General features: G+C 40.6%; 2 protein-coding genes across 2 annotated transcripts in view; both read right to left on the bottom strand.

Annotated features, from left to right (window-relative positions):
* The window catches only part of aldh8a1 (aldehyde dehydrogenase 8 family, member A1), a 10,853-nt gene extending 409 nt beyond the window's left edge, over positions 1–10,444 (bottom strand). The window contains exons 1-7 of the mRNA XM_027177058.2: positions 10,256–10,444; positions 8,372–8,519; positions 6,904–7,059; positions 6,671–6,820; positions 4,433–4,689; positions 3,572–3,733; positions 1–221 (exon numbers count right to left, since the gene is read on the bottom strand). The exon at positions 1–221 is cut by the window's left edge and continues 409 nt beyond it. Of these exons, the coding sequence (XP_027032859.2) occupies positions 1–221; positions 3,572–3,733; positions 4,433–4,689; positions 6,671–6,820; positions 6,904–7,059; positions 8,372–8,519; positions 10,256–10,384 (1,223 nt within the window). The 5' untranslated portion in view covers positions 10,385–10,444. The remainder of the gene's footprint in view (positions 222–3,571; positions 3,734–4,432; positions 4,690–6,670; positions 6,821–6,903; positions 7,060–8,371; positions 8,520–10,255) is intronic.
* A 3,374-nt stretch (positions 10,445–13,818) lies between these two features.
* Positions 13,819–15,000, bottom strand: part of hbs1l (HBS1-like translational GTPase) — a 35,515-nt gene continuing 34,333 nt past the window's right edge. Inside the window, exon 16 of the mRNA XM_047807369.1 lies at positions 13,819–14,618. Within this exon, the coding sequence (XP_047663325.1) occupies positions 14,607–14,618 (12 nt within the window). The 3' untranslated portion in view covers positions 13,819–14,606. The remainder of the gene's footprint in view (positions 14,619–15,000) is intronic.

The following is a 15,000-nucleotide window of genomic DNA, read 5'->3' on the forward strand; positions in this document are numbered from 1 at the left end:
CGTGATATCACTTCCTCTTCTGTATCGAAAGGCGTCACACAGGTGACAGGGCCGAAGATCTCCTCTTGCATGACCGCAGAGGAGTCGGCCACGCCGGTGATCACCGTAGGCAGCATGAAGTATCCGGATGCGTTGCGAGGCGGGAGGCTGAGAACGTCGACTCCCTCTCCACAGTGCACCTGAGCTCCTTCAGACACAGCCAGAGACACATAACCCCGCACCTAAAACAGCACACGGCAGCCAGGCACATCCAGATGTTATACAGAGTCATGTGAAACATAGTGATGGTAGCTTTCATTCAAGCGCTACATGTAAATAATTCAGCACAAACGAAACACTACATAGTTTCAGATGTAACTTGTGACAGATGACGCTTGTGGAAATATTAACAGCTTCTAGTGCAGTGTCAAAATCTAAAATGAAGGAATTTAACATTTTTCATGATAAAAAACTGCAACGATTAAATAAAAAGGTTCTGGACTCAAAATTAAAGCTTAAAACATGAGGCTTATCTCTTTCTCTTATAGAACAGTTTACATAGATTTATCCAGTATCTTAACCCGTGTATGTTGTCCGTATTTTTGTTACTGCATTAAAAATGCATGTAAATGCTTTTTTGGGTTTTTAAGTCATTCATTCATTCATTTTCTACCGCTTATCCGAACTTCTCGGGTCATGGGGAGCCTGTGCCTATCTCAGGCGTCATCGGGCATCGAGGCAGGATACACCCTGGACGGAGTGCCAACCCATCACAGGGCACACACACACTCTCATTCACTCACACACTACGGACAATTTTCCAGAGATGCCAATCAACCTACCATGCATGTCTTTGGACCGGGGGAGGAAACCGGAGTACCCGGAGGAAACCCCCGAGGCATGGGGAGAACATGCAAACTCCACACACACAAGGCAGAGGTGGGAATCGAACCCCCAACCCTGGAGGTGTGAGGCGAACTTGCTAACCACTAAGCCACCGTGCCCCCAGGTTTTTAATTCAACACAATCAAAAATTTGATGTTAAAATACTCTACAGATGTTTACTTACTTCATCCCAATTACAAGCGATATAAACAGCATATATGGTTAATATTTGCCCTTTACCTTTATTACATCACATTTTTAAATTAAAGTGCTACTCGTTTTTTGTTGTTTTTTTAATAAAATGTAATAAAAAAACAGAAAATCAAATTTAATCAAGTTATAAGTGGAAAAAAATCAACAACTTTACAAGGAAGCAAAGTTTTTCAAAACTATTGATGTTTCTGATTATGGGTCCCACAGACCCCAACACCATACAAGGGTTAAATACTTTTTTGGAACAGGAAAATCACCAAATAAACCTGGAAGCTGCGTCCCATGCGGTCACATTCTGCTACACAATTCTGTGCCGTTTTGTAGTCTGAGGAGACGCTAAACTCACTGCAAACTCCAACAACAACAAGAAGTGCAACAAGAAGTGCAATTCAAGTATCTGAGAAAACAACGGTAGGATTTCGGACACTTCCTGCACTCGACACTCTCAGGTCTGCTTAGGCTGAGCTAGTTGGCGAGGGGCTACCGGTCGCTGACACACAATAAAAAGAAATTCAAGATGTCCAGCAAAATGACATACTTCTAGTTAGTTAAAAAAAAAAAGAGTTTTCCATTTGAGATGATAAAACCTTTCTAAAATTCATTCAATAGACACTAAAGTACACAACGTGTAAGTGTGTCATTAACACAGCTTCAGTGGAACAGATTTGCTCTGAGATCTAAAAGTGTGTCAAATGACTCCATCATCGCTTACTAAAGATTTTAGATTTTATATTTTTAAGATTTTATCATTTGTGCCAGTTTTCCAACTATCCATTTTTTGCTAGCTTGCTAGCAGGGAACGCTGCTATGATCCGTTACTGTAGCTTACAGCTACTAAAATACAGCTTTTTTCCTTCCTAGAGCTGTCACTTTACTGAACTCTGCCACTCGTTGATCCTACTGTCCTTCATTCTGCTGCAAAACACCACCACCACCACCCCCAACACACACACACACACCTCACACTATGCTATTGCGCTAATGGACTGTCTAAACTAAAACGTCTGATCACTTGTACATTTGCTCAATCACACCCCACAATTCGTTATTGCACTAATGGACTGTTACATAAAATCATGCTCATTTCCACACTTGCTCTCCTTTTTTGCACTGCTGCTCACCGTCGCCTTACCATTGTATATACCCACCTAATTTCTGTTCATAATAACAGCAATATATCATATTATGATCATAGTACATATCCTCCTGTATATTTCGGTTTATCGTAATAACAATATATTTTGTTTATAGCACATACCTTCTGTAAATATTAGTTTATAGTAATAGACATCTGTATATTATGTTCATAGCACATAAACAGTATATTCATCTGTGTATTATATTCACAGAATATATATATATATATATATATATATATATATATATATATATATAGATATATATATATTCATAGAACATACATATCTGTAAATTACTGTTTATAGTATTAACCATATATTTTGTTACAGCACATATCCTTCTGTAGATCTGTATATTTGTTCATAGCATGCACACAACTGTAAATTACTCCATATTACCACTTCATTCATTTTCTACCGCTTTATCCGAACTTCTCGGGTCACAGGGAGCCTGTGCCTATCTCAGGCGTCATCGGGCATCGAGGCAGGATACACCCTGGACGGAGTGCCAACCCATCACAGGGCACACACACACACTCTCATTCACTCACACACTATGGACAATTTTCCAGAGATGCCAATCAACCTACCATGCATGTCTTTGGACTGGGGGAGGAAACCGGAGTACCCGTAGGAAACCCCCGAGGCACGGGGAGAACATGCAAACTCCACACACACAAGGCGGAGGCGGGAATCGAACCCCGACCCTGGCGGTGTGAGGCGAATGTGCTAACCACTAAGCCACCGTGCTACCTGAAGTCACATGACTGATACGAGTTCACTGTACGTATTTCAGTGTAGTGTTGTTGTCACAGAGCTCCAGGGGCTTCTGTAAGATCCTACGCTCAGGTTACCTTCTCTACGCTTTCACATGTACTTTCAGGTTCCGTGTGGGTTACAAACCAGGTTCTACAGTTTCCTCTAGAAATCACACCAGTGTCTGGATTGGCTTCATCAGATCTACTTTAGGTGTGAAAGTGTGTGTGTGTGTGTGTGTGTGTGTGTGTGTGTATGTGTGTGTTTGTGTGTCCTACGGTGCATTGATGTCCCGCCCCACGACCCTGTGACCTTCATCATTAATAAACTTTCCTCTAAAGATGTTGCCCCGAGTATTCTAGAGTCAAACAGAACTCAATACTTATGAAACATTACAAATTCCTGAGTGTCTGCTTTCATATGAGCTTCATATCAACACCACCGTGGAGTGAGACATGAGAAATCATCAACATGGACACGACTAAAACAGGAGTAAACGTCTCTCACTAATAAACTACGTTCAGTGTTTATATAGAATAAACTACGTTCAGTGTTTAAGTATAAGTCAGTTGAACGGTTTCTTTGTGGCATTGTCTGACCTTCTGTAAGTGTTCCTTGCTCACAAGGGCTCCGTTGTTGTTCGAGGGGTCAGAGGGCACGCCGGTTTTCCACTGGCGAGCCGCCTCGACAAACTTCGCAAGGAAATCTGGGTAAATGCTTCGCTCCACAAAGATCCTGCTGGTGCAGAGACAAATCTCACCCTGAGGAGGAGAGAGATAAGAGATAAATGGAGCATCAGTGCCTCCATGTGGCAATATACTATACGCACACACACACACGGTATGGGTATGGGTATGGGTGTGTGTGTGTGTGTGTGTGTGTGTGTGTGTGTGTGTGTGTGTGTGTGTGTGTGTGTGTGTGTGTGTGTGTGTGTGTGTGTGTGTGCGCGTGTGTCATCAGTAATTTTTACTCAGAACTTATCCGACTGGCTGATTGGATGGTAAAATCTTGGTCTGATGAATTTGTATTTCTTTATTTTTTTCTATTTCACTAATTTGCCCTAAAGGTTTTATTTCATAGATATTTCTTGCCATTTTGTTTCACTCACCTCAGCAACCTCATTGTCATAAAACATACCACGTAAAAGACAGACAGCTGAGTTCGAATTTTGCACAAATTACATCTCAGCACAGACAAAATGGATCTGCTGGTGATTTACGTATAGGACTTGACTTTACTTTAAAGTTTGGTTCGTGTTAGTGACCCCTAGTGTTCAATCAGTGCAACTGCATCAGCTTCATCAATAACCCAAAGCTCAAATACACAATATTAGTGCTAAAATGCGCTACATTAGGTACAGTAATATGTATATAGTGTCGTCATTACTACATTAGTGTTTCTGATCAGTACCCTGGTGTGAAAGAGTGATCTGATTGGCTGAGCTGAGTAACACAGCTCACCTGATTGGAGAAACTGGAGCGCACGGTGGTGCTGATGCACTGTTCCAAGTCAGCATCGGCGAACACGACAGCCGGGTTTTTACCCCCGAGCTCCAGGGAGAGTTTCTTGCAGTAGGGGGCACTGCGCTCTGTTATTACTCGCGCTGTAGCTGTGCTGCCTGTGAACGAAATTAATGGCACGTCCGGGTGTGACACGAGGGCGTCACCTGCACGTGGACCTGTGCCGAACACTACATTCACAACTCCTGGAGGAAAACCTAAACACAGACACACACACACACACACACACACACACACACACACACACACACACACACACAAGTTGAAATATTACACTGATACCAAAATTCAAGACTAAAGGGAGAAGCAAGAGTAAGAATTTATCAAGTTTATTTAAAGAAATAAATTTTAAAGGATTTAAAATATGTAATTAAAAAAAATTATTAATTTAAATGAAAAAAATGAAAAAAAAAAATGGAAAAAGTGATGTTCTGTGTTTTGCCACCCGACGGTTCAGAGCCGTTTTGTGTAGCTATGTTATTCAGTTATTTAAGTTGTGGTATGTAAGACGGTGTGAGATGTAACATTCGCTTCTTTGTGATTGATTATTTCCCCCTAGTGACCAACAGTGTGTTTGCAGTTTTCCTGCAAGATATGACATTTAAATATAAGCGATTTCTACTCATGAGATTTATTTTACTGCATAGCACAAAGTCAGCCTTGTTAAGGGTTTTTAATGACATCTTCACTGCGTCTGATGCTGGTGATTTTGTGATCCATGTCCTGCTCGATCTAACAGCTGCCTCTGATACAGTTCACCACCGCATTTTAATATCTCGTCTAGGTCAACTTGTGGGTGTCTGCGGCCCTGTATTAGCGTGGTTTAGGTCCTACTTAACAAATAGAACTTTTTCAATGGGTCTAGGTGGTCTAGAACCCTCCACTGCTCCCTTGTTCTACGGGGTTCCACAGGGCTCAGTTCTGGGGCCATTAATCTTTTCGCTTTATCTGCTTCCCCTGGGAACCGTCCTTAGTCACCATGGGACTCCCTTCCACTGTTATGCAGACGATACCCAAATCTGTAAAGCGACCTGTAAAGCGAAAGGAGGGTTCCTCCATTACACACCTCCTTTCATGTCTTGATGACATTAAAGTTTTCTCCATTTTAATGATAACAAGACAGAGGTCATGTTGTTTGGCCCAAGTGGCTCCTATTGACCTGGGTTTCTTGGCATCCTACAGTATATGTTAGACCTGTGATAACTAAATTAGGCTTTAAAATGGATGTTGATCTTAAATCGGAAAGCCAAAGTGAAGCTGGCAAAAATAAAACCTCGTGTCCAGGCAACAATTTGAGACGGTAATCCATGCCTTTATTACATCTCGGCTGGATTACTGTATTACACACTTAATTGTTCTTAGCCAGTCTTCTCTGTCTCGCCTTCAATTAGTCCAAAATGTTGCTACGTGTCTTTTGACTGGTTCAGGGAAGTATGACCATGTAACACCAATTTTGGCCTCACTTCACAGATTAATAATTAAATTCAGTGTTCAGTGCTATAATTTGTTTTTAAATCTTTAAATGGTCAGACCCTGACATGCCTTACGGAACTACTTCACCCCTGCAGTCCTGCCTGTTCGCTTTGGTCAGCTGATCAAATGCTTCTTGACACCAGAAGGGCAAAGAGGAAGCTTAGAGGAGGCTGAGACTTCTCTGTTGCTGCTCCTGCAGTAGGCTAAGGAACAACTTGCCTCTGCACTTCAGACAGGAATCCACTGTTTCCTTATATAAAAACCAGATTAAAACGTTCCCTGGTTTTTGTTTAATTCAGAATTACTGCCGTTATTATTTTATTTTGTTACCATTTAATTATTTTATTATGTGATGTTTTGCACTTTGTGTTCAGCTTTAGCTGCTTTATAAACAAAGTATTATTATTATTATTATTATTATTATTATTATTATTATTATTATTACTGAGCAATGGAACTGGGATGTGGCAGCTCAGTGGTTAAGGTGTTGGGCTACTGATCGGAAGGTCATGGGTTCAAACCCCAGGTCCACCGAGCTGCCACTGCTGGGCCCCTGAGCAAGGCCCTTAACCCTCAGTTGCTCAGTTGTAAGTCACTCTGGATAAGGGTGTCTGCTAAATGGCGTAAATGTAAATGTAAATGGCCAACCACACACACAAAAACCACACACACATACACAGCCACACAGACACACACACTCCTTACCAGCCTCCTCCAGCAGCTTGCACATCATCCAGGCAGTGACTGAGGTCAACTCACTGGGTTTGGCCACCACCGTGTTCCCTGTAGCTACAGCAGGAGCAATCTTCCAGGTCAGCAGATACAAAGGCAGGTTCCAAGGACTGATCAGACCAGCTGTAAGGAAACATCACATTCTAAATCATCAAGCATCTCCCTCTATCTCTCCTTACAAACACATGTACACACTACACACTTACCCACTCCTACAGGGCTGCGCACAGTGTAACTGATGCAGCCCATGTGGTCCATCTGACTGCAGTCGGTCGTGTGGTGCTGGACGGACGAAGCAAAGAATCGGAAGTTGTACACGGCACGCTGGATGTCGACATTTCGGGCAAAGCTTATCGTCTTCCCTGGGTCAGATAAGTGGTGATGGATGGATGGAATGGAAAGAGAATAAAGAGGATTCGTCATTTTAATATGACATCTAATCCAAAATGAACTTGACTGGTCATAAAGGTGTAACCTTTTCTTTAAAATACTTCAGATGCAAATTCTGTCGTCAGTAACCGAACTATAGTTATAGATAATGACTTCTGAATAGCGTTCTATTTTGATCAGTTTATGAGATTTTCGTTCCTGTAGACAAACCGATTGCCGTGTCGTCCCCCGTTCCACCACCAGTACAGGTAACGCTCGAACAGAAAATATGCTAATTAATTATTGTATTGTATTGTATTGTATTGTATTGTATTGTATTGTATTGTATTATAAACACAATTTTTCCCAGTAAAATTCAATTCAATTCAATTTCAATTAAATTTTATTTAACGATGGACGTCGTCTCAAAGCAGCTTTACAGAACAGAAGAAATATAATACAAAAAGTTTATTACACAATGATTAATATTATACAAACGTTCAAGAATAATATTAGACTTATATTTAAACGTATTTGTATTTATCTCTAATAAACAAGTCTGAGGTGACTGAGGTGACTGTGGTGAGGAAAAAACCCCTTAGATGGAAGAGGAAGAAACCTTGAGAGGAATACATCGAGATACGAGTGCATGTACATAGGAATTTTTTGAGATACGAGCTGTGACTCGACCCAATTTTTGCCTTGAGATACGAACAGATTTTTGAGATACGAGCATCCGAGCCGACATCGCCGAAACAAAGATCCCCAACGACCACGTTAAGTGAACGAAAGTGAAAGCGTAATTCCTCCTAACTCCTCCGCCTGTTTACTCCTCCCTCGACCTCCGTGCGCGTCTTCCGTTAGCTCGAGTCGTCTGATCTCCAAGGTAAATAATCCACTTTATAGTAAAAGCAGTTTATTTTTTTTTAACATTCTCTTTTATTACTGTATGTTTTTATACAATATCTGTCATTTATAAATACAGGTACTGTAACATTTTCATATTCAAAACACATAAACAAAACAACCGGAGCGGAATTTTGCGAGCTGGAACGGATTAATGGGATTTCAATTCATTTAAACGGGGAAAATTGCTTTGAGATACAAGCAAATTGAGATACTGTATTAAAAGCGAACGAATTAAACTCGCATCTCGAGGTATTACTGTATAAAGTCTGGCAAATGTGTATAGACGAGGAGGCCCACTGTAGATGCTGTATCTCTCAAACAGAAGAATATAATAAAAAGTGTGTGTTTGTGTGTGTGTGTGTGTGTGTGTGTGTGTGTGTGTGTGTGTTGTATTACCCTGATCTTTAGACTCTGCCTGTGCGAATTCCTCCAGACGAGCCTCTATCAGATCAGCAAGTTTATTCAGAAGCCGAGCTCTTTCCGCTGGACTCGTAGCTGACCAACCAGGAAACGCTTCTTTAGCAGCCTTCACTGCTGCCTCCACCTTAAAGCACACACACACTCACAGAATTTCGTGTTCATGCCACAAAATCTTCTCAGTCTTAGCATACTGTTCCTTATGTGTCATGCACAAAATGTGACGGGTTTACGATAAAAACTGTCAATTACCCTTTTTTTTATTTTTTTTTTTTGAGATGGCATTAAAGGCCCTGAATATTTACCATGATCAGTTAATATACTGCATTCATGTCAAGTTATACAGTCATACAGTTATATGACGGTGCATTATACTATATTATAACTACCATATTATCACATTAAAGACACGGTATGTATTTTTGTGCAAAATGTTCTCAGTCACAATAATCATCAGTCCGATTTCATCTACTATCATTCTACTGTATCTACGTTCATATACAGATTGTGTATTGAGTGTTTAATACAGTGTTAGACATTTTTTTTTGTATTGAAATATGCGGTAGAATTTAATCCTAAAAAAGTGCATGTTCACTTCATATGGAAATTTCAGACATAACTATGAAAAATACATAATGTACATATACGTGCAAATTTATTAATTAAATCGCCTTCAGTATTCATTTAATTATAATGTATAAAAGTAACCTTTATTTTTCAAGTTTTATGTCGGTATGAATCCCACTGACACACAGCATGTTTTGCTCATTTAGTTTGTGCTTGAACTCTGAGCACAGCACAGAGTCGGAATACTTTGTAATCATTATCTGTAGGACGACGAGAGCAAGGTACGCTCGACCGAAACGCTTAGTCATGGCTAAACATCTCCCACGCAGGAGCAGAAAGGTGTTAAGTGGTTTTCTTTCTTTCTGAGTGCAGAGACAATCTACAGCAGGACTAGTCTGAGCTATGAGGATGTCCAAGACCTAAGACCTTGCTCAAGGGTCCAGCAGCAGCAGCAGCAGCTGCTCAGCAGTCCTGGGATGTGAACTCACAACCTTCTTATCAATAGTCCAACATCTTATTCACTGAGCTACCAGTTCCCTAAGGTCAGCTTTCACTCTTGTCGAGAGATGCTAGACGTTACTGTAGTGTCAGATTCCTGTTCTTAGCTGATACTTTTCTGCTCACTACAGCTGTAAAAAGTAGTTATTTGTGTCATCATTGCATTTCCTGTCAGACTGAACTGCTTGCAATCAGTGGAATTTTCCCCCCACCCAATTCCTCATGTTTAGTAGACTCATGCATGGCTGGAATAAACACCTGCTCCAACACCAGGCCTTTCTGTACAAGACTGCTCTAGGACTGTTATATGTGAACATCTCAGGATACAAACAGTTTATGAACTTATTTTTTTGATCTGAATCTGCATGACTGTATGAAATTGATAGGATAATTGTTACAGGTGATGTTAGTGAAGTTCATTCAAGTTTCTACCGCTTTTATCCGAACTTCTCGGGTCACGGAGAGCCTGTCAGGCGTCATCTCAGGCGTCATCGGGCATCAAGGCAGGATACACCCTGGACTCACACACTCACACACTACAGACAATTTTCCAGAGATACTATTCAACCTACCATGCATGTCTTTGGACCGGGGGAGGAAACCAGAGTACCCGGAGGAAACCCCCGAGGCACGGGGAGAACATGCAAACTCCACACACACAAGGCGGAGGTGGGAATCGAACCCCCAACCCTGGAGGTGTGAAGCAAACGTGCTCTTCTCCATGTGTAGTGTGTGTACTATAGTTCAGTGTGTTGGTAGTAATTATATATAAAATCCTCTTATACATCTTATCCTCACCTCATCCACGCCGCTGTCCGGGACTCTGCAGTACAGCTCTCCGGTGGACGGGTCGTACGAGTCCACGTGCCTGGAGCAGGGCACGAACTTCCCGCCGATGTAGTTCTCTAGTACGAGGTTCACGGGCATGTCGGATTGCTTCTGCAGACCGCGGTGCGAAAACTAAGCAGTAAATAAATGTTCCACACTGCTGCAGGGGCTGCGCTCTGGGCCTCTGGGTACGTGTTGCCAGATTGTGCTGATTTTAACCTTATTTAGACAGACAGACAGACAGACAGACAGACAGACAGACAGATCCCAATGAGAAATCCACAAATTCCAGCTGTATCCACAAACTTAGGCAATTAGGCATAGAAAAAATTCTAAAATAATAATAATAATAATAATAATAATAATAATAATAACAATAATAATAATAATAATAATAATAATAATAATAATAATAATAATAATAATAATAATAATAATAAATTAAAAGGTCTTGTGGTATGGTTTCTCAACCATACAACACAATTTACACAATGCACCCAGATTTGCACAAGACTTGTGCAAATCTGGGTGCATTGTGTACATTGTGTTGTATGGTTCAGAAAAGTAAGGACTGTAAATACTGTAATTGTATTTATTTTGAATGGTAGATGAGATGCCCTTGTTTGTAGATAAGGATCACTTAGGCTATTGATCATGAGTTAGTCATAAAACACTTTCTGAAGTGATACAGGAACACAATCAACTGTACTGTACTTCTGTAATGATTTCGCCATCATCCAACCATCATTTCCCCTTCTCAATAAATTCAGCTTATGTTACTTAAAGTCATCCCCACAAAAGTGCTGACACCGGAGACTCCTTCCTTAATTGTTAAATAAACATCTACTTACAGAAAACACCTTATCAACATTTTTACACTTTATTTATTTATTTGTCAATAATCTTTAAATTATATGGATCATCAACCACATCCCTCATCCCAGCTGGTACAAGGATCTGAACTGATGTTACCGAAAAATGAATCTCCTGACCAATCAGATTTGAGAATGTAGTTCCTTTGCTGTAGCACTGAAGTTGTTTCAACAGTTTATGATGTTGTCTGAGAGCTCAAGCCTCCTGGGCTTCATAGCTTGCTTTAAAAACATTGTTTATGTACAAATATGTGCATGTCTGCGTAAGTGCATATGATAAAATAACCAATGACCCTCTGCGTATAAACGACTATTAGCGAATAAAATTCCCAAATACAGAAACAAAGCCAAATTTTATTTCTAATGTGAATAAAGGGAAGCAAATATCCTTTACCCAAACAAACCAAAGGTCCTTAAGTACATATATTGAACAATTATTGGATATAAACCTTTGACCTCCAGGGTTGGGGTTCGATTCCTGCCCCTGCCCTGGGTGGGTGGAGTTTGCATGTTCCCCACATGCTTCAGGGGTTTTTCTCCAGGTACTTCAGTCCAAAGACATGTGTTGTAGAATGATTAGCATCTCTAAATCCAGGGAGACCTTTGCTCCAAGTCCCCTGGGGATTAGTGACCCTTTGTCAGATAATCATCTTCTTCTACCTTCAGCTTTTCCCGTTAGGGGCCACCACAGCAAATCACCAGTTTCCACCTAACTCTATCCTCGGTATTCTCTACTCTCGCACCAATAACCTTCATGTTCACATTTAACACATCCATATATCTCCTCTTTGTCCTTCATCTTGAACTCTTACCTGGCAGCTCCATCTCCAACATCCTTCTACTGTACCAATATAACCATCTCTCCCTTCTGTACATGTCCAAACCATCTCAATCTATCCTCTCTGTCTTACAGTCAACCTGAGCTGTCCCTCTGACGCACTTGTTCCTAATCCTGTCCATCCTCATCAATCCTCAACATCCTCATATCGCTAGAGAAAAATAGATGGATGGATTTAAACTACTAAACTGGCAACCAGGGACCTACAGTTAGCACTGAATTGCTTATCCAGAGTGATTTCATAATCAGTGGTTTAATAATTAACTAAAGGTTCAATGCACTTCAATGTAATGAAAAGAAAAAACAACTCACCTTCAAAGCCCTTTCAGTTCAGTATGTTGTTAATAGAAGTGTTTTCTATAGTAACAGAGGGAACTGTACGGCAGATGTGAATATGTTATTGTTGATATGGTGATTGTTATTATTTTTTAAACATTTCTGGAAGGATTTCTTGTAAGAAACAATCAAAGGTAAAGCTGTAACCGGGAACTTTGTGCTTGAACTATAACAAGCCTAATGAACAACTGTTTATAGCTAATATAATGTAAGTAATGTTAAATTTAAACATTAAAAAATTGCCGTGTTATTTAATTTAAAAAAATTACATTACTGGAGAATTCATATGGAATAAAAGACATCAGGAGACGCTGTTTAGTTCATACTTTATACAATATGGTTTCCTTTCACCTCTGTTTTGTAAAGTTTCCTAATAACAATGTTCAGGTTTAAAGTGATATTCTACATCCTATTTGTTATTGTGCTCATTTGCTGTGCAACAAATAATTTAAAAAAAAGGGTTATTAAATATGAACTATTTCAGAATAGTGGCCTTGTTGTGATCTCAAACCCGTTTGGATCAATTCTAAAAATCTCCAGTTTATTTGTTGAGAATTTCATCGAAATGCTACGTTCAACCTCCGTTCAAATTTTGGTTGGACGTGGAGACGGACACGTGGAGAGGCTGAAAGTATTCCCCTATATCGCACTGTACTGTACACGAGCGGTGTGAATGCAACAGGGATGAGCACTAGGTGGATTTTCTACTTCCATACTGAATAGGAGTAAAGTTCACTTCACTACAGGTTGTATACTGTGAATAACTGTGTATGTGACAAATAAAACTCTAAACTTAAGTCTACAATTTGTCAAATAGCTCCAAAAATACCAAGAAATGATGAATGCTGCTGTGCAACGATCAGCACTAGCATTCGGATTCATATGATTTCTTTCATTTACTGAGTAAAAGATGTAAATCTCTGGTGAAACGTGTGCGAATCAGAATAAAAGACGACTCCCTCTGACCGTCTGTTCCCAGACCGATCCCAACATCTCTCAGGGTACAAGGAAGGCATGCGTCAAGGAAGGAACTTCCTCGAGAAGTGTGAACAGATGAGACTTCTTCCTGAAGAAATAACACGTGTTGTCTGTGTGCTTATCTTTCACACATCTATATTACTTCTCCAACAGAGTGTGGAGACTGATAACACCAGGATGCATCTAGTCCATGACCTAGTGAATTAGTCTGATGGTGTATTCACTGATAGAGACTTCAAAGCATGGCTGCCGTAAACGCCACACATTTCGCAGGCTTCTTTATCTAGAGAGACTTACATCTATCTCATTTAAACAGCTGAGCAATTTTGGGTTAAAGGCCGTGAGTGGTCCTTGTCGGACCTGGGTTACCAACTCACGACCGTCTCATCAGTAGTCCAACACCTTAACCACTCAGTTACTACTCCCTTTCATACACAAACATAACTCAGGTCAATGGCACATCTATATATGATCTGATTAATTCATGCAGCATGTAAAGACTCCTAAAGTTGTGCAGCCATGTTAGTGATTTTATTTTCATTACCGAAGTAACATTCAGATGTTTGAACAAGTTCAGTTTTAGTAAACCCCAAAACACATTTAAATAAGTTTCCCTGCTTGCAGATCTTCTCAGCAGTTCAGACAGGTTCTTCAGCTCCTCCTCTTCCTCACTGTACCCCGAGAACTCTGACCAAAGCAGCTTTTAACTCCCTCCACTCAGGTCTGTTGACTGTAGGTTTCTGTACAGTCGTAGATTTATTTATTTATTTATTTATATGACCTGAGCAGGATGTTCATTCCCATTCAGACACAGGATCATCAGCAGCAGTGGATATGAGAGAAAGGTGTTTTGTAAGACCAATGTATAGTACCCATATATGGTACTGTGATGACAAAGCCCTTGATGATTAATTCATAAATATCCTCCAAAAAAAAAAATGCACCCTAAAAACCTCTTACCCCATCCAGGGTGAATTGCCCTTTTTTCCCATAATTTTTCCAGTCAAATTAAGATTTACATTAAGCTACATAAAACAATAAAACAATCACTGTTTGTTCATCAGGGACGTCGTGAACGTGAACACACTGTGCTTGTGTGGTATTAAAGGGAATCTAAGGCATGGAGACGCAGAGCCTTCAGATGGAAAGTGTTTCCCTTGTTAGAGGCGAGAGGGGGTGTGGATGGGCTCGTGACGAGGACGAAGGGTTGACGTCCAGTTCAGAGGTGGAATAGCACTTGTTCAGTGGCTCCTCGGTCCAGTCAGTATATTGTGAAGGATCTGCGTGCAGCTGCAGTTTATTCTTTGATCTACAGAGAGAGAAATGCTTATTAAGAGAGAGTGAGAGAGAGAGAGACAGAGAGAGAGAGAGAGAGATGCTTATTAACAGAGAGTGAGTGTGTGTGTGTGTGTGTGTGTGAGTGAGTGAGTGAGTGAGTGAGTGTATGTGAGTAAGAGAATAAGTGTGCGTGAGTTTGTGAGAGACTGTGTACGAGTGAGTGTGAGAGACTGTGTACGAGTGAGTGTGAGAGACTGTGTACGAGTGAGTGTGAGAGACTGTGTACGAGTGAGTGTGAGAGACTGTGTACGAGTGAGTGTGAGAGACTGTGTACGAGTGAGTGTGAGAGACTGTGTACGAGTGAGTGTGAGAGACTGTGTACGAGTGAGTGTGAGAGACTGTGTACGAGTGAG

Source organism: Tachysurus fulvidraco, chromosome 23 (assembly GCF_022655615.1).
Source record: "Tachysurus fulvidraco isolate hzauxx_2018 chromosome 23, HZAU_PFXX_2.0, whole genome shotgun sequence".
NCBI classification, from domain to species: domain Eukaryota; kingdom Metazoa; phylum Chordata; class Actinopteri; order Siluriformes; family Bagridae; genus Tachysurus; species Tachysurus fulvidraco.